Source organism: Charadrius vociferus, unplaced genomic scaffold, assembly GCF_000708025.1.
Source record: "Charadrius vociferus isolate BGI_N301 unplaced genomic scaffold, ASM70802v2 scaffold1228, whole genome shotgun sequence".
NCBI lineage: Eukaryota > Metazoa > Chordata > Aves > Charadriiformes > Charadriidae > Charadrius > Charadrius vociferus.
Window position 1 is genome coordinate 90,101 of NW_009649482.1, and position 18,125 is coordinate 108,225.

Genomic DNA, 18,125 nt, shown 5'->3' on the forward strand with positions numbered 1-18,125 from the left:
AATTTATTTGAATATATCCCTAAGTGGTTGATTTTTTTAACGTGTATTGCTGATGATTTCAAATTTGGCACGGAAAAGCCTATCTATTTAAAATGACAGGTAGTTACTAGTGATTTTTTAAAAATCTCTTCTCTCAATGTAAACTAGTGAGAAAGTAGAGAAAACATTATTGGTGAGTGTACAATTGGAAAAAAAAATGAATTACTTTAACACAGCCATTTCTAACTGTGCTATTTCCCCAGACACAAATGAATGGAGTTGTATTTTAGTAGGAGGTGCTAATATGTCCTTTTGCAAAGAGACATTGTTAGTGGGAAATGTATTGCATTTCAGAAAACTGAGTTTAAAATAGGTTTCCAACTGTTTGGCCATTAGCATCTTTTGTCATGTCCCCTTGCTGTTTGCTTTAAACTAATGTTCTTCTGCACTTCTCTCACCTGGTGATGGCTCAAGAACTCACAAATCAACAGGGGAAATTGATTGCCTACGGGAAATGCTGCAACTTATGCACTAAATGAAGTGAAAAAATAACTATAACCTCCTCTGAGTAAATGTAAAAGGAAACATTTTTTCCTTCATCTCATTCAATGGCAATAATTTTAAATTTCTCATAGCAGTAGTAGGTATAAAGCCTCTATAAAATTATGTATTTTGAATAACTTCAAAATGATACTAAACTTCATAGGTAAAGCAGAAGGTTCAACTCTTGCAAAAATAAGACAAATTTAACTATTAAAAGCAGTAGGGCAATAAATTAAAGAATTTTAATGGATGAAATTGAAAAAAGGAAGGAGGGAGCAGAAAAAAATGAAGGAATAGGATCACTACAAAGCCTCACTTTTCTGTTAAGTGAAAACTGTAATTTACACTCTTTTTTTGTTCTTTTTCTTGGTGTCATGGTTAAAACTGCCAAAATAATGCTGATTTGCACAACAGTAGGTTTTGTTAGTGCTCAGACATAAAAGCAAGCTGTCGGGTCCTGGCTGTCACTTGGCCGAAGGAAAGCCTCAGCTGGCAAGAAGAGGTGAAACACGTTAGTTCCCACCTTGGCTACAGCGGCCGAGTCTCACGTGCCATGCGTCCTGTTTGAAGTGTGGTCAGGGGACACACCTGGTTGTTTATTGCTGCTCAAACGACATGGTAGCAGCTCATTAAGCTGTAGTAACTTACTTGCCCGGGTCCTCAATGTACAGCTGCATAGTTTTGCAGACACATTTAAGGCGTTGAGTTGTTGCCAGTGCATTGGAATTGGCTTTGTCCTTTCAACTGCTTTCTCCTTTTCCTAGTTTCATGGAGTACAACTTAAAAGACTCCATTAAAGGCTGCAGTGCAACGAAGCTCAGGTCTAAATTCTTCTACCTGGTGAATGGAGAAGGAAATCAAAAGTGAAATCAAACATGGCACCTTAGCTGTTCTCAGGTATCTGTCTCATAAGCATATATCCTTGTTTGTGTTTTCAGACAGCTGAAGTGGCACTAGCCAATTTGAAGAATAAATATGAAAATGAAAAAGCAATGGTGACTGAAACCATGACCAAACTACGAAATGAACTAAAGGCTTTGAAGGAAGATGCAGCAACCTTCTCATCCTTGAGAGCAATGTTTGCAACCAGGTAAGGGAAACGGTTTCCCCGTCTGGCTCAGCACTGTAAAAGCAAATACGTGTGTGCTAAGTGAGCACGGACTTAGCTGTGTATGTTGGGTCCTTAGGAGGAGAGACAGCAATTATTTTCTGCAAGGTCAGGGGTTTGCTGGATGAAGGTGAATGAGTCTTAGAGTGCACACTGTGCAAAACCCACAAGCTTTCAAGTGCTACTGAGATGCGTGTCTTGGAAAATAAAGCTGGAGAGTAGCAATGTCAATACAACCTTGAGTAAAGTGTTATAAATGCCAATATCAACCTCCAGTATATTTGCATTTATAAGGCTTTTTAAAGTGAAAATTTATGTGGCTGATTTTCACATTCAGAAGTATGCAATGTTTCTGTCATGTAAAGCTATTGTATGGTTAATGATGATCTTCAGAATCCCATGTTTTCATTATCATAAGATTTATTACTTACCACTAGTAAAATCTATTTCATCAACCAGCTTATGCTGTAATCCAGCACTAGTAATTGTGAGGCTACTGCAATTTCCCACTCCAGCGTGAATTCTTATTTTATCCTGCTGTGATATTCAATTTATTATCGCCTCCTTCACAGGATAAAAGTTTCACTTATCTTCTGGAACATAGTTCCTCCTGGCAGGACAGTAATTAATCATCTCTCATCTTTCCTTCTCCCACACCTTCTTCAGAGGAGCTTTTGGCTTTGGCTGCTTTTTAAAAGGTTACCTAAAAATATTTTTTTTTAAAGATCCAATGCTTTCATCAACAAATTCTTAACTCCCAATTAAGCAAGGAAATCAGCATCCTCAGGAAATTATTCTGTTATATCAAGGCTTTTTTTTTTCCCCCTTATGGTCAAACACAATGCACATTTCTTGCTTGTGCTTTAGTCCATAAGTGGTAAGACTTATTCATGCCTCATGCCACCAACTCTCCAGTGCTCCCTGCAGTATATAGGTGCCATCCCACCTCTTCCAGCCTTTTAAGGTCCTTTATTGCTGAATGACAGTGGCAGCAGCAGCTGGGAGAGGTGGGAAGGAAGGAGAAGGGAGACGTACATGCCGTGACATTGGTGCTGTGTACAAATTCATCATAGGTTCATCGTCAGAAGAGTACGTGTAGTGACATAATGGAAAAGAAGAACCAACTCAGCAGGTGGTGTGAACGAAGGTAGCTCCATTGATTTCATTGGCATCTAAAGATTTTTCTTCAGGAAGGCAAATTTGTGTGTGTGTTTCAGAAATGCATGTGTGAATCTTTATTTGCAAGCTCATTACTCTAGGAGACACATGAATGTACTAAGTCTATAAGGCTACCTGGAAGGCTATTAACTCCAGAGGGCAGGAGTGACATCATGAGCATAAATCATCAACCTATGAGGTAAAAGAAGTTTGCAAAGATTTAGAAGTTGTTAATTAAAGGGACCGATAGGTTATTGGTGTACTGAATGCTCTTCACCCTATTTGGGCATCCTGAGTGCACACTTCTTTTGGGCTTAAGGCATATCCTTAAGCTACATCTTTTCTGTGAGAATTAGGCTTAAAGGGTGACATTCATCTAGATGCCATTTCTGGATGTCTTGTGTGTAGGTAACAATGAAGCTTCTGTTTCTGTTCTATGAACTATAAAGGGAACTTGAGTGACTGGCAGAGTTACAGATTTCCGCTTTGAAAATGTCTAATGTTAGTAGAGAGAAAACCCAACCAAAGCATCTACTGCTGCTGGTAAACTCCACGCGGTACTGATTAAACACTCACTGCATGGCCTGTGGAATGTATCCCTGCCCTTGAGGTTGGAAATTCTGCCCAGTCTTTTCTGAACACAGTTATAAAAAATCATTCACTGCAAGGTCTTGCACATCAGTGCTCCTCAGTGTGCTCCTATAGATTTCTCTCTTGTAAAATATTCCTTTTCCTTCCTTACCCTGGAATCTAATGGCCTTTATAATTAAATCAATCTTCCTAAATGTTCAAATCATTGACTTATTCTGAATACTCCATTTGGAATAACATTTGTTTAAATGACAGGGAGCTGATATACTATAGATGTCTGTTCAAGAAAAAAAATCTGTTTGAAAATACAAAACTGTAACGTTCTCCATGCAGTAACATTCGATGCAATAACAACCTTCAACGTAAAAAACCAATTTAGTCTTCTCTTGAATAAAACAGTGGTTTCCATGGTTATCCTGCATCACATGGTACTTACTCCTGAATTTGTACTGTTAGAGAGAGCACCCTTCTGATTGTAGAGTTATATTATAGAAGATTATTTCATATACTGTTTGATAGAGCAATAACCTTTCTCTTTCATAAACCATCCTTTTCTGTTCATTTGGTCCCCAAAGGGATGTTCATTCTGGTGCTGAGCTGTACAGTTTCTTCCTCAGATGCACTGGATAAAGGTCATACCACATTATAAGGAGAGCACAGCATACCTGTTTCTGGCCTGAAAATCAAAGAGGATGCTTTTCTCCAAAGCTCCCCTATGCGGAAAGCAGGAGCCCTCCTTTTTCTGTTATTTCCCCTGACACTTGTGCATCCCTCCGCTCCTTAAGTTCTTCTCTTCTTGCCCTCAAAAGTCCTTCTGTCCTGCTTGTACCTCTACTTTTGCTCTTTTTACCTCTGGGACTGCTTGTTACCCAATCCAAAATCTCTGTGGCTCTGATCTGTACAGCTTCCTCCTTCCCCCTTTGTTAGCTTTGATTCCTTTCTGAATTTACTTCAGACCTGTCAAGAACATGTCTTCAATACAGTTCAAACTCCCTTTCCCCCCAACACCTCTCTTAGAAAAAGAAAGCAACAGAGTATAAAACCTTTTCTGTGGGATGCATGGGGTTGGCAGATCAGAGTTGAAGTTGCTGTTCCATGTCAGGGCCTTGTGCTGCCCATCAGGTTTGTGGCTTCTGCCTTTCACCTGCTTATTTTGTCCCGGTTGCTTCTGGTAGTCCCAGACCAGAAAAAATGGTGAGAGCCTTTCCTGCCCCTCCTGTCCTTTCCCCTCACTCCAACCCCAAGTCGCTGACCCAGGGTGGGAGCTGTGGGAGTGTGAAGCAGGGTGACTAATGGCCAGCCCTCATCTAAAGGGAAAATGAAAAATACATTCTTTAAACCATTAGTTTTCCCATCTAGAGTAGGGGTTGCCCCAGGAAAGGAAGGGAAGTCTAGTGCTGAAGGAGAGAAGGAACTACTTTTAAAGCAAAATCATAAAGGAATTCAGAAAGCTAATTTTGCTGAGTCCCTACACATGTTTGCCTTCCCAGCCTAAATAGAGATACTGAAAAGGAGAGAGCAAGAAATATTACTCATGATAGTTCCACAGCCCTGACACTGCACTGGTTTTATTCTCCATCCATCAAGACATTTTCTTATGATTAATATTTAAAGAAAAAAGTGTGCTGAAGAGATGGACTAGGAAGTTCAGACAGACCCTGGAGCTATACTAGATGAGAAAACATTTATGAGCAGAAGATAATTATGCTTATATGGCTAGAGCAGGGATCTGTCACTGTCAGTGTCCCTGAGTTTTAGCTCAAGCTCTGCTATGATTTATGTTATCTGAATTACACATAAGTCTGACTTGGTATTTGGTTTGCATTCCTTGATGAGGGAGATAGACGTAACTAGAAATCCCTTAAGCTTCTTGGATCAGTTCATACAAAATAAGTGGGCTTATGTGTCTGTCTGCTTCCTTTCTGAGACAAGAGAAGTGAAAAATAGGTGAAATCTTGACTTTTGCTCTGGCAATAAGTAGACCAGCAGACAGCAAGATAACAGCGCTGTTTATTTAATAGTTGCAGCATACACCCATCTTGGGGCAAGGGAGAAATTGGGAAAGAGCTCTGACTCAGGAGGTGCATCCTGGAGCCCTGCTTGGTCCACAGTGGTCTTTGCTGTGCCAGAAGTCATCTCTCTTAGGAGCACTTAACCTTTTTCTTCCTTGGTATGCTGTGAGACTTCACGAATATTTATAAAGCATGTGGGCAAAAGGCGATATGGATGTGTGCAATGCTTTTTTCTTTTTTAATTGGAAACACTTCTCTTTTTATCCCACACTTGCACGTAGCAGGGAATATTTCAGTGAAGGGAAATGCCATGGCTGCAGGCAGTAGCTACCTCCCACTACACGGAATAACTTTCACTGCTGCAGACTTCAAGGAGATCTGAAGCTGCTAATTCAGCAGTTTCTAAAGTTAATTATGGCCTTTACTTGACTGATTTTGGTTTAACCTTTCTGAACACTGTTTCTCAAAAAAAAAGTATACACGCTTGAGCAAGAAAACACAGAGACAATGGACCACGTGTTTGTGAAAAATAATAGGAAACTTCAAATTGTGATGGAGGTCAGATGACTGGAACCATCCAAACACTGCAGTGAACTGCCAAGAATGCAGGGTTGCTGTTACGGGGAGATTTCTAGGAAGGGCATATAATTAATCAGAACAGTCGGAAAATGTGGTATTAATGAGCTTGGTTTTGTCTTGAGTAGGAGGCCAGCTAACAGCATCTCATATATCCAGGTTTCTAGAGCTAGCTTCATTTAGTTCATAGCAAGTAACAAAAATCAGGGTTGTCTAAGTCTGCTTTAGTAATATCCACCTTCATGGAGATTATGTTTCCTAACTGTTCTGTTATGCTGTTTTACAAAGCAGATGCCTAAATACCAAGAACACACCCTAAGATCAGAGGAAAACCAATCTGTTTCCAAAACCAAAATGGGCTTATTGGCATACTAAAGCAAGGCAGTTTGTTCCTCTCGTGGCACTGTGCTTCAGGTGTTGCTTCTGGTGTTACTTTAAAAAATTTTCAACAGAAAACATATTTGGAAAAAAAAAAAGATGTCTTCTAGACAATGAAGAAAGCAGGAGAGAATAAGAGAGATGGATACAGGATCCATTTGGTTACAAGAATGAGTCTTTAAAACTCTGATAACACAGGCATAATAGTAATTCCTATTTCAAATGAATTGAATTTAATCTCCAGGATGCTGATTTCCTTCTAATGTCTCTGTCAAAGAAACTGGCTAAAGCGTCAATAGACATCTCATAGCTTGGAGCAGAAACAGGGGTGCAAGTTGGCTTTAAGCCAACCAATGTTTCAGAAATATCTCTCTTCCTCAATGCTTGAATAAAGACAGTCATGCTTATTAAGGTCCTGTAGAAGAAAGATAATACTGAAACTGTAGATGAAACTATGGCTGACTTAGTAATTTTGCTTCCAGTGCCTGAATTATTCAAAAGGAGAGTGCAATGTATATATGAGCGTTTGTGTGTGAAGAATAACTGTGAATTTCTGGGTATACTTTATTTCTGTTTCCCAAGGAGAAGATTAAAGTTACAGAGAAATTGGTTTCAAAAATGTATTGCATCACACATTTTGAGAAGGAAAACTAAAATTATTTTCTGTGCTTGTTTTCTGTGAGTGATACTGTTAAAGTTAAATCCTCATCCATTACGATATTGTAATTACATAGCAAAGTTATTCAGATTTATACAGATCACATGGGGAGGAGTTTTGCCAAAACCTGCATCATTTAACACGAAAAATTCTTGGATGTTGCCACAAATGTCCAATGGTCAGACAGTACTTCTACCTGTGAATCATTTCACTACTGATATACGTTTATCGCTCTTGGGTCTTACTGATTAGGTGGTCTATTTTTAACAAACCAAAGCTATTTCACTTCAAAAAGCGATTAAGACCATCCTGAAATGCCTGGCTCTTCCTGTTAACTTTAGGAATCATTTAAAGTGAGACTCAATTGAATTCAGTCTTAAATGCTAACAAAGTAATGAGAAAGGTGGTTTTCTTTCAAAGTCTGTCTCAGAGATCTAAAGCAAATGAAAAAGGTACAGTTTTTCACACAGGATAAAAGAGGCTGAGGGTTAAAAAGGAGTAGGTGACCATAGCAATGGATACCTGAGCACATCTCCAAGAGACTCAACAGTAAATGTGAAATAACTTCCAGGTGTGGGGTTTCCTGAATAGTACTTCTTTAATCAGTTAACAATGTGTCCTGGTTTCAGCTGGGATAGAGTTAATTTTTTTTCTAGTAGCTGCTGTCCTAGTTGCTGGCTGAGGTTAAACCGTGACACAGTGGTAAATACCTGAGGGCTTCTCATTTCACATAACCTGATGTGTCAAGTGTTCAAAGTACAGTCTTTTTTTCATCTTTTTTTTTGTAATAGTTTGCTGAAGTAGATATTACCGTCTATGAAAAATAGTATTATCTAATTAGTAGACATTCTTATCCCTGGTGAGTTACTAGCTGAACCATATCCCAAAATTGTTATTTGTGGTCTAACCTGGAGATAATCCCAAACCTTCCCTGCGATTGCTAGTTACCTGCATTAGAAACATATCACGTTGTCATAGACTACTCTGATATTCTACATACAGGTTCTCCTGCTGGACGGGAAGTGTTGGCATTCAGATCCAAGTCCAAATTTATTCAAAGTGGGAATGGAAGAATTCAGGCTGTCTGCTTCCAGGATTAGGTTAGGCAAAAGCTCGGATCTGAATCTGTCCCTGTAACTGTGGCCTGGGAATGCAATCACCAGTAGGGTTGGTTCTTGGACTGATTCCCCAGATTTCTGCCTTGTTTGTTTTTCCAGGTGTGATGAGTACGTCACACAGCTGGATGAGATGCAGAGGCAGCTAGCAGCTGCGGAGGATGAGAAGAAGACCCTAAACTCTCTGTTGCGCATGGCTATCCAGCAAAAACTTGCCCTTACCCAGCGACTGGAGGATTTAGAGTTTGACCATGAGCAGTCCCGACGCAGCAAAGGCAAGCTTGGAAAGAGCAAGATCGGCAGCCCTAAAGTAAGTGAGGAGGCATCAGCCACCGTGCCAAGCATAGACACTTTCCTCCTGCATAGTCAGGGCCCACAGCAACCAAACTTACTGGTCAGCAGTGGCACTCAGAGGAAAAGGTATGCATGCAGTGATCTTTACAGTACAGTGCAGTGGCCAGACTTTCATTAAAGTCGTTCACTGAATTGTAAACATTATAATTTTCCTTTTTTTTTTCTTCGTACTTTGACTGGGGAGAAGGAGGTGGGGAGGATATGAATATGAAATTCAAAGTCTGGCAACATGTGGTTCTGATCCACCTGCTCACTATGTTATTTCCTCCTCCTTAATGCAGTGTTTTGAAGTATATTCTGTCAGTGTCTCAATGCATCTTGTATGTCTTTAATATTAGTGTGAATGTATTTTCTTTAACAAGTTTTACTTAAGTTTTCCTTAAGGTTTTCCGTAACGAGCATCTGAAATAAAGAAAAAAAGGATTGTACTCTATGAGCATTTCAGTGCTTAACACAGAAGAAACTTGAATCTCTTTGTTAAGCTCTGATGCTCGCTTGTTCTTCATCAGTGCAAAAAGAATATGGAAGTGTTCACTCAGATCAATTTTTCTGCATGGGAGCAAGCAACCTTTTGAAGGGGGACAGCTGCCATTCATAACCTAATGCAAATATTTCGCTGTTCAAGCAGTGAGTTCTCATCTTGTCTTGTGACTGCCCTGCCAAAGCTCTGTAGGTGTGGGGACCTCCACAGTTCTGAAGATGAAAAGGACTCTCTGTTAGAGAAGTCCTAGATAATCATTCCCTTTTCTTGTATGCTCTAGTCACAATGCAAAACCAAGAGAACGTTCAGGGAGCCTTGTACATGTCAACTCCAGGATGCTGAGATATAACTCAACCTCCTCTCCTCCTCCCCTAATGTGAACCAGGATTTCCAGTGCAGGCAAGGTTCCCTGCTGTGGAAATGACATGGGGTGGCAACACTAGTTGGTTTTTACCTGTTAAGGAAATTAACATGATGTTGTCATTCATGAGGCTTGGAAAGGTAATTAAAGTAAAACTCTTTTGTTTCCATATGTATTTTTCTTGGATCTCCTGCAAGACTATTCTCACCTTCCCTTTGTGATCAGAGCCATCCCAGGACTTCAGGGACCTACCTCCAGAAATTATTAAGAGCCCCCCCTCATCCCGCCTCCACAGAATCATATCTTCTGAGGGGCCCCCCTTCCATGAGTGAATTCATCCATGGGCACCGTCTCAGCAAGGAAAAAAGGTTAACCGTGGCCACACCAGGTAAACATTTTTTCCTTGGGTGCATGTGGTGCTGAGTGGTTAGCAGAGCAGGGGACCCTCCCAGCGCTGCAGATGCAATCTAATTTGGGCACCTTCTTGAAACCTGAAAAGCAAAATGTCTCCTCCTGTGTCACCTGTGGCAGGAGCTGACATTCTGCCGGCAGCGGCCCAAACTAGTTCCAGATGCAGTGGGGGAAGTCCTGCTGTGGTGTAGGTGGGTGCCGTCCCGCTGGCATCCACAGAGGCTGCACCCCTGTGCCTGGGTGGTGCTTAGTCTGGTGGTTGTGTTGGGAGTCCCCACAGAAGACACAAACCCGATGGGACAGAGGAGTCAGATGTAAGAGGACCAGCGAGGGAGCGATTGGCAGTGTGCAGGAGCCTGCGCAGCATCCATCTTCTGCTCACCCTGGAGCATTCAGTCAGGTTTTTCTAAAGGGTAACGTTTAGAACTCGCAGAAGGTTTAGTTTATATCAATTGAGTCATGAAGTTTATCTTTGCAGGAAGCTTTTGCTCTTCATTTCCTGCTAAAATGTAGTATCTGCTTCGAACAAGGCGTAGAAAGGAAATGCAAACTGCAGCGCCCTTTCAAAGGTTATGACATCTTTCTTCTCCTGACAGACAAGCTAATAATTACTTTTTTTCTGCGCGTGAGCAGAACCTTTCACCTTTAAACATGCACGCTCTTGTCTGGTGGTAAATTTTTTCATTCTTTGTTTTGAAATTTGTTACACCAAAAGCATAAGTAGAAAATATAAAAGGTAAAACCCATAAAGAGGTCTCTGCTCAAGTAAATGTTTATTCTGGAAAGCCAAGCAATACCCTGCAGTATGTTAACGTCTCTCACTCAGTGCCAGCAATATCACAGCCGCCTTTGAGTAGTGCCATGCAAGTAACACCCACTCACAGGACAAGTGTAAAACTGCAGAGAGTCTAAACAAGACATTTTCCCAAGGAGTGTTGCAGTAAATAAATAAAAGACCTAGCTCCTGGGGAGAAACAGGCGGGGAGGAGGAAAGAAGCAAAGACTTTAAAATGTATAAAATAAATAGTACTGATCTTTCAGCAATTTCTTTTTATTTTGTTGGTGATGGAAGACCACATGCTCGTTTTCTACCCCACAGACAGGAATCTGTTTCCTAAACACTGGCAGTGTCTCTTGTATTCTTTCCCCTTCATCCTACGACAGAATAAGGATGATTTTCTTTCTTATGGACACTTACATCTCTTTAAAGAACTAGGTCTTGCATTTTCTGTATCGCCGAACTCCCCAGTTTGGCAATGTGAGGATCTAGGCCCAAAAATGGCAATCTTCTAACATAAAATTTACAAGACTCTTCTAATTTTAATTGTACTTCCCATGTACAATTTACAAGAGTGCCAGGCCAAGCAGCACCAGATTTTAATCCAAGGACTGGGTGACCTTTGCGTGAAGAACCCCAATTGTATATTGTAAATGCAATTTAGTGGTTGGAGGAAGTAATGATTTAAAAAAGAACTGTGCTCAACAGATAGGTAAACAATTTACTGTATTGCAAAATTTTCAGTAAAATGGTAAAATATGTGATCTTTGAATTTGGGAGTCTGGATCCTGACTGTCTTTGTGCATTAATTTTTTTTTTTTCCTCACTATTTTCATGGACCAGCATCTGATACCTCATGGATCATCACAGATGCATGCACCACAGATTGAGAAACACTGACACAGTCTCTAACTTTTTCCAGTAACAGAGGCCAAAGGATGAAGCAACCTGAGAAGTAGAATTGTCCAGAAAATAATGTTCATCTGGAGTCTTACCTGTCAGTTTAGGTACATGTCTAGGTATTCAGAGTATAAGGGTCTTGAGACAGTATTAGTGATTTATCTTACAGCAGTCATTATGAATCTACAGCAGTCCTAGCTTTCTGAATGCATTTGTCAGAATTGTATGCCGTCACATGGCCTTAGTCTCAGCCTGTGAGACTGATAGGTTCAAAAGAGAGATCTTTCCAAGCACTCAGATTCCACTATTAGCAGGGTCTGTGTTAGAATCAGGTTGAGAATTAGGTAGGGAATTTTTCAGCATCGTTCTTGCCAGTTTCTGGAAGATTTCTTACTGTTGTTAGCAGATCAAAGGAATGATGCACCAAGTAAGATGTTTTGCCATCTGTCTGATTATCTGTTTCCTGAAAGTAAGGAACAGTGAAGGATGTTATTCTGCTGCTTTTACAGGGAATATTTAAAAGGCACATATCAGAAAAAGTTTCTTTTCTCAGATGATTTGTGCAATCAAGCAAGCCAGCAAGAAATGTAGCAGCCCATGCCTGCTTCTTCATCAGAGAGGTTGCAAAAGAGCAGAGCAGTCAAACACTGTGGAGCACAGTATAGCTTGGCTGGAGGCTGTGTCCTCAGGAATGGAGTAAGAATGATTCAAGCCTAAATTAAATGGAATCAGGTTTTGGTGTGATTTTTTTTTTTTCTTTTAAATTTGTGAACTGTTTCCTTCACATTAATATTTTACCATCCGATGTGCAGGCTTCCCTATCCTTTCATTAGCTCCCAGTGTTGTGGGGACTATAGATGGGACTGCATTTGATGGAGAGCAAAAGCTAAAATAACTGAAGTTGGTAGAGGGAGAAACGAGGCCAGCTTCCCTGCCCCATGCCTCCCCATGCAGTAGGTGAGCTGTGCTTTTCTCTTGCACTTTCTTCTGGACTTGGTGCTTGACAGAAGAGGCAGCCTTCACCATGCTCTGGCCCCAGCTTTGGCTGCTGTTGGCTCCCCAGGAGGGGAAACCTGGGGTTTCTTTTTGCTGCCTTCTTCAGAGGAAGACCTTGACATGAAGACTCTTTCGTAAAGACCAGCTGAATTAAAGACCTCTCAAGAAAGAGATTGTCATTTCCTACTTGGTTTCCATTTAACTGCCCTCAACTTTATATCAGCATGTATGTCCGTCTGACATCAAGCTGTGGCAGTACAAATTTATCTGGGCTTTCTAACTGAAGTAATAGCTCCTAACCACTGCGGCTAAAAATACCACTCAGTGCATTTCCGAAGTATTGTGTTTTGTTTCCCCTAGGTAGTAGTATGCATTTACCTTTGCTGTGTGTTTCTTCTTTTCTTCTGTTATTTTCTATTATTTTTGCACTTTGATGAAGTCTTTATTCTTCTGATAGACAAAAGCAGCCAGTATGTGCCCAACACAATTCCAGCCCGCTATTGCATGTGGCTGTTATCATAACTACGTGAAGTCAGGGCATATAGAAAGCCTAAGTCTGGATTTTACAGTGTGTAACACTGTATTACAAATGACCTTTCCTTTGCAGTTGCACTCAAACTCCTTGAGTATAAAGTTACGAGATGCCTCACAATATCCCTCAGTCCCAGATGTGGTTCTCTTGACTTCTTCAAGGAAAGAAAAGGACAGAAAAGGTTTGCTGTAGGTGCCTGATACCATTTTTTATTTCTCAACTGGTTATTTGAGCATGGAAATTCTAAAAGTTGACCATAAAGTTTTGGCTTAAAATTAAATCAGTTAAGATCCTTGTGTAGATGATGCACCTGAAGAAGTTTCCCAACAGGCTTATGAGATGGAGAGTAACTAATGGCTACAGCATTCTCCCTTTAACAGGGGTGGTTAAAGATGCAACTACGGTCCGGCTGAGAGTCTCTCCTTCTTTGAAGCGCCCCCTCAGACAAACCGTGGTAGATGCTAATGTGCTCTACTGCTATTTCTAATTTTTCTTTCTGTATTTTGAGCTTTTTCAAAGTGCGGTGTTTAGGGTATGATTTTTAGAAATATTCTGTAAAATGTTATTCTCTTTGTAATCAGAAGCTCATGTTCCTTCTCATATATTTATCTTAAAATAGTGTTAAAGTGGAATTTATCATGGGGGGCAAGATTTTTTTGCTTTGGTTCCTGCTTCTTGCTTCTTCATACTGTTTAGGCAGTGTGAAGATATGGGAAAGCATCTTCAAAAGGGATATTATGGGTAGAAGCCCTTGGTAGGAAATGAAGCTGTCGTTACCCTCCCCTTTTGGGTGAAGGGATTGGGAAAATGACCGAGGGACGCTCAGGCTGATACTGCTCTCCACAGCGGAGGCTTTCTGCAGAGATGAGCCTGTGCATCTTACAGCATTGGAAAGGTAGGGAGGATACGTTTTTGATAGTGGGTTTGTGTCTTCTTTCATTGTGTCGTGAAAAGGGTTCAGGTTCAAGATCTTTAGCTGTGCACATTTTTTGTTTGTTTAGGAATATTTTGCTAAAAATAGTTCCAGCTTTGCTTTTGAGCTTAAGTACTGATGTCGGAAAGCTCCTCGTGGATTTCTAAACCTCACTACTGTAGACATTACTTTGGTACCTCAACTTTGCTTTTTTTATGCGCTTCTCAATTTTGACACAGCAGCACTGGTAGAATTCTGAACACAGAGGAAAGCACAGCTTCTTTTAAAAATGATTGTGGAAGAAATACGTTGAGGAACACTATTAGCTCAGACCTGAATTTTGCTATGAGGGTGCTCTGTAGGTCTTTATGATTGCTCAGGTCACCCAGTGAACAGTTTTAAATATTTCTTACTTCTCCTTTGTGAAGGATTTTATAGATGAATGAAAAGGAAAATCAACATGACTAGGATCTAGATACCTCTCTCTATGTTAATTTTGTGTTAAAGAATTTTATTCTTTGTTCTAGTTCATGACCAATATGGATTCACCTGTATGTTAAATGAAAGAGTTTATTCTTGAAAAGCAGGGTAGGTGATTAACTGAGCCACCACTATTAAATAAGATACGCAGTCATATAATATTTAACTAGTCAGGCTACTCTGCTCTGATTATTCAGTCAGGTAAGTTTGATTTGCTTCATACAAGCAATATGAAGCAGCTGGACCATGACAGTTCTTGAGAACCATTATTTCTAAAAAACCCCACTACTTTATTCTGACAGCTCAAACTTACAGTCCGAGTGCAAATTGTCCTTTATTTAATGAGAGATCTCTGGATGATTCTTCCAAGTCCTCATCTATGTATATGTTATATTTTTATCTACCAAGAATGTACTTGTGTTGATGGTGATCCTGTACCTGCAAGATATCTCAGCTTGTGTACTCAGGCAGGCTACTGCCTGTTGCAAGACTCAAGCAGTATTGGTCTAATCTGTCTCTGCTCTCCATGAAAAATGGATTTTATGTGTTTTTAGCAGGGTTTTTTAAAATCAAGTGTAGCTTTTTTAAACCAGAACATGATGCTCTTCACAAAAAAAGATAATTTGGTCATTATTAGCTTATTATGTATGTTCACTTTTTGTTCTGCATTGTTCTATTTTTCTGTGGGTTTTGTAAACATGCCATATTTGTGTATATATGTGTCTACTGTTTAATAAGCCGTATTAGTGCATATATACAGATACATGTATATATCTTCCTGCTCTTGGGGCCATGTCCTGCATCTGATATGCTCATTTAACTAAGCTTAATGAGCATTACATATTTATGCCATTTCAAGCATGGTACGTTGTCCTTGTGGAGGCCGTTTTGAATTTGAAGAACAGTATCCTTGCCAAGGACATTAGTTGGCTGTAACTGATGAAGAAGTCAGCTGGCTAAATGTACTTTTACCTCTTGGTGCCACTGTGAATAGGACCTTTTTGCTCTATGCTTTTTCTCTCTTGCTTTTAACTTTCCAGTTAACACTGATGAGACCAAAACCATACATTTCATGCTGATCAATATAATTTAGCTATTATGGCATGAATTCACTGCAGTTCTACAAGTTTAATTTAATTTCAATTTATGTTTTTCACTGCATAAAGAAAGCAGTTCTGAAATAAAACCTGTTTATAATAGAAGCCCTAATCTGTTTGTTAAAACATAAAAAAAAAAAAAAAAGATTGCAGTGAAATCCATGCCTTACTGCTGTATATTTTCATGAAAAGGTTATTGACATTTTTCTCTCTGTGTCTAAATTATGACATCATTGCTGGATGGAATGGTTAATATTAGCATCATTTGTTGAAGTTCTGCCATAAAATTTTAGACTTCTGGCTGTTTCTAACTAAACAGGTACGCAGGTGACACATTGTATCTTTAAGGCACGTTACCAGCTATTTGTTGCTTTCTATGAAAAGTTTGGGCTTTGGAATCCAGTGTTATCGATTAACTAAAACAGCTATTGAAATCTCTTGAAAATGTTGGTAACAAAAGCCATCCATCTTTATCTTCTTTTATGACAAGGTTTAATGTGGTTTCACGACTTATTGATTTTTTTTTACTGTCAAATATACAGTAATATTCAATATTGTGCTTCTCATCTCATAAAATAGGCAAAGCTGAAGTGAGTCTCTGTTTAAATTAGACATGCTGATACTTTAGCTCTCTAATAGAGCAATTCCTTGGGATGTTGTGATGTATGGAGTAAGGTCACCAGCAATTCTTTAATCAAGACTAGTATGCCTAATTGTAAGTATCTCCCTGTCTGCATTTTTAGGGCTATGAAAGCTTATAGTTGTACCTTATGTTGTTTCTTCCAAAGCCTACTAAATTTACCCTTCCCACTGACTTCAAGTTTTCTATCAGGCCTTTCTTTACCTCTAAAATAGTGGAAGTATTTTTGGCTTGGATGTATTTGTGGCCATCTGAAATGTGTCCTAGGTACTTACATTTCCACGAAAGATGGGTAACCAAGAAGACAAAAGCGTGATGATTTCTGTATTTTTAAGACCTTTCTTTTCCTCTTTTGAAATGTTTAAAACGTGTCTTTTAGTGCTTCATGAATCATCAGACCTTTCTAAATGTGCTTTTTATGAACTGTATATTATAAAAGAAAGGAACTGAATATGTATTTTCAGCTTCTACCATTTCCATTTCTGCTATTTTACTAACCCATTATTTAGCTTCTCAGTAGATTTAATGAGGAATTATTTGAAGCATTCACAGAAACCATTTGAGAAATAACATAAACACATTATGATATAGAATGTGTGGAAAAGCATACAGAGCTGACAAGAAACCTCTTAACGTTCTTAGTCTGTAACTGCAGAAAAATGCATTTCACTAATTTTGTTAATGACTAGGTATTATCTACTTTTTTTAAAGTATCCTTAATCATTATACTCTGAGCTATCAGTCACATTGCCACTGAAGCACATGGACTGATGGGGGAACAGGTCTCTAGTTTGGGGGTAATTCAGGTCTAAAAAGAAAGCAGAAATCAAGTCATACAAAATAAGGGGGGAAAAAACACTCCATATAGCGTAGCTGTTTTACAGATGAAAGAACTCACTAGAACGCAGCCAAGAAACCTGACATGTTCTGGAATACCACTGCATCAGTAACCTACTAAACTGTGTCTGTGTAATGTGTTAGAGAGTGCAAGAAGTTGTTAGTGTGAGATGGTTTGTGAAAATTGCCAAGACGGATAGTATTTTTCTAAATGCTGTAAGAAAATAGCAGTTATATCCCCTACCTGTTCCCATAACCTCAATCACCTGCTCTTACTCCTGAGAAGCATTTAGCAGAAGTCTCTCTGTTGTTTACTCTGTTTGAACTTGTCCTGAAGGTAAAGATGAGAGAGGAGGAGGACCAGGAGGAGGCCTGTGTCAGAAGCTTGGAAGCATAGAAACAGTGGGGCATTCCCAGGCTACCTTTGCAAGAAAAGGATTGGACGAGTGGAGACAACAGGAAATGAGGACTTTAGATGCACCCTACTTCTGGCCTATTGCACCTTAGTACGATATGTAGATATTGCTGATGCCTTCAGCTCTGTGTGTGAATGGGAGTTCAGCAGCATGCTCAAATCTCTTAACCTTTATTCTTCAAATAATTTTTGAGAAGACTAAGAAATAAGTAGTGGAAGAATTCATTGTTGCTGAAACATCTCCAACCAACAATAATCTAAGACACCAAGTTTCTCTGAGTAGCAAGCTTAAGACAGGAGTTATGTGGATATTTGCAAGACTGGAAATTTCATAGTAGATTAGCTGAAACTTCAAGTAAGCCAAAACTGATACTTGGTTGATAAATTCATCTATCTTCAGTCAACGATCTGTTATTCAGTTTAATGGTAACGGAGGTAAAAGACAGTGGGGAAAACCCAGAAAACCTGGGTACTGGAAAATGCCTGTGCAGGAGCTAACTTGCACCTGGTGAAGTTTATTACGTTGCCTATGTGGTAGCTCTGCCAGAATGGGGCTGGCTGTCATGGAGCTGTACGACAGTGCTGTACCATGGCGCAGTCCCCCTGCACTGCTTGTTCTGCTCCCAGGCCAGGACAACCCAAGTCAATCCTGCTCTGGTAGAGCTGGTGTTAATAAGGCCAGCCAGGCTCCGTTTGGTTGCTCCACTGTAGTCCTCTCCTTCCAGGGATGGCCCACAGAAGCGTAGAGCTGCACCCAGTTTGCAGCTGGGAGACTGACCAGCTGAGGCTGCACACAGGGCAGAGGTAACTGT

The 18,125-nt window shown here is 39.9% G+C and overlaps 1 protein-coding gene across 1 annotated transcript in view; it reads left to right on the forward strand.

Moving 5' to 3' along the window:
- The window catches only part of BICD1 (bicaudal D homolog 1 (Drosophila)), a gene marked incomplete at its 5' end in the record, with an annotated part of 118,291 nt that overhangs the window by 88,530 nt on the left and 11,636 nt on the right, over nucleotides 1–18,125 (forward strand). Inside the window, 3 exons of the mRNA XM_009889903.1 lie at nucleotides 1,461–1,612; nucleotides 8,221–8,538; nucleotides 9,512–9,702. Of these exons, the coding sequence (XP_009888205.1) occupies nucleotides 1,461–1,612; nucleotides 8,221–8,538; nucleotides 9,512–9,702 (661 nt within the window). The remainder of the gene's footprint in view (nucleotides 1–1,460; nucleotides 1,613–8,220; nucleotides 8,539–9,511; nucleotides 9,703–18,125) is intronic.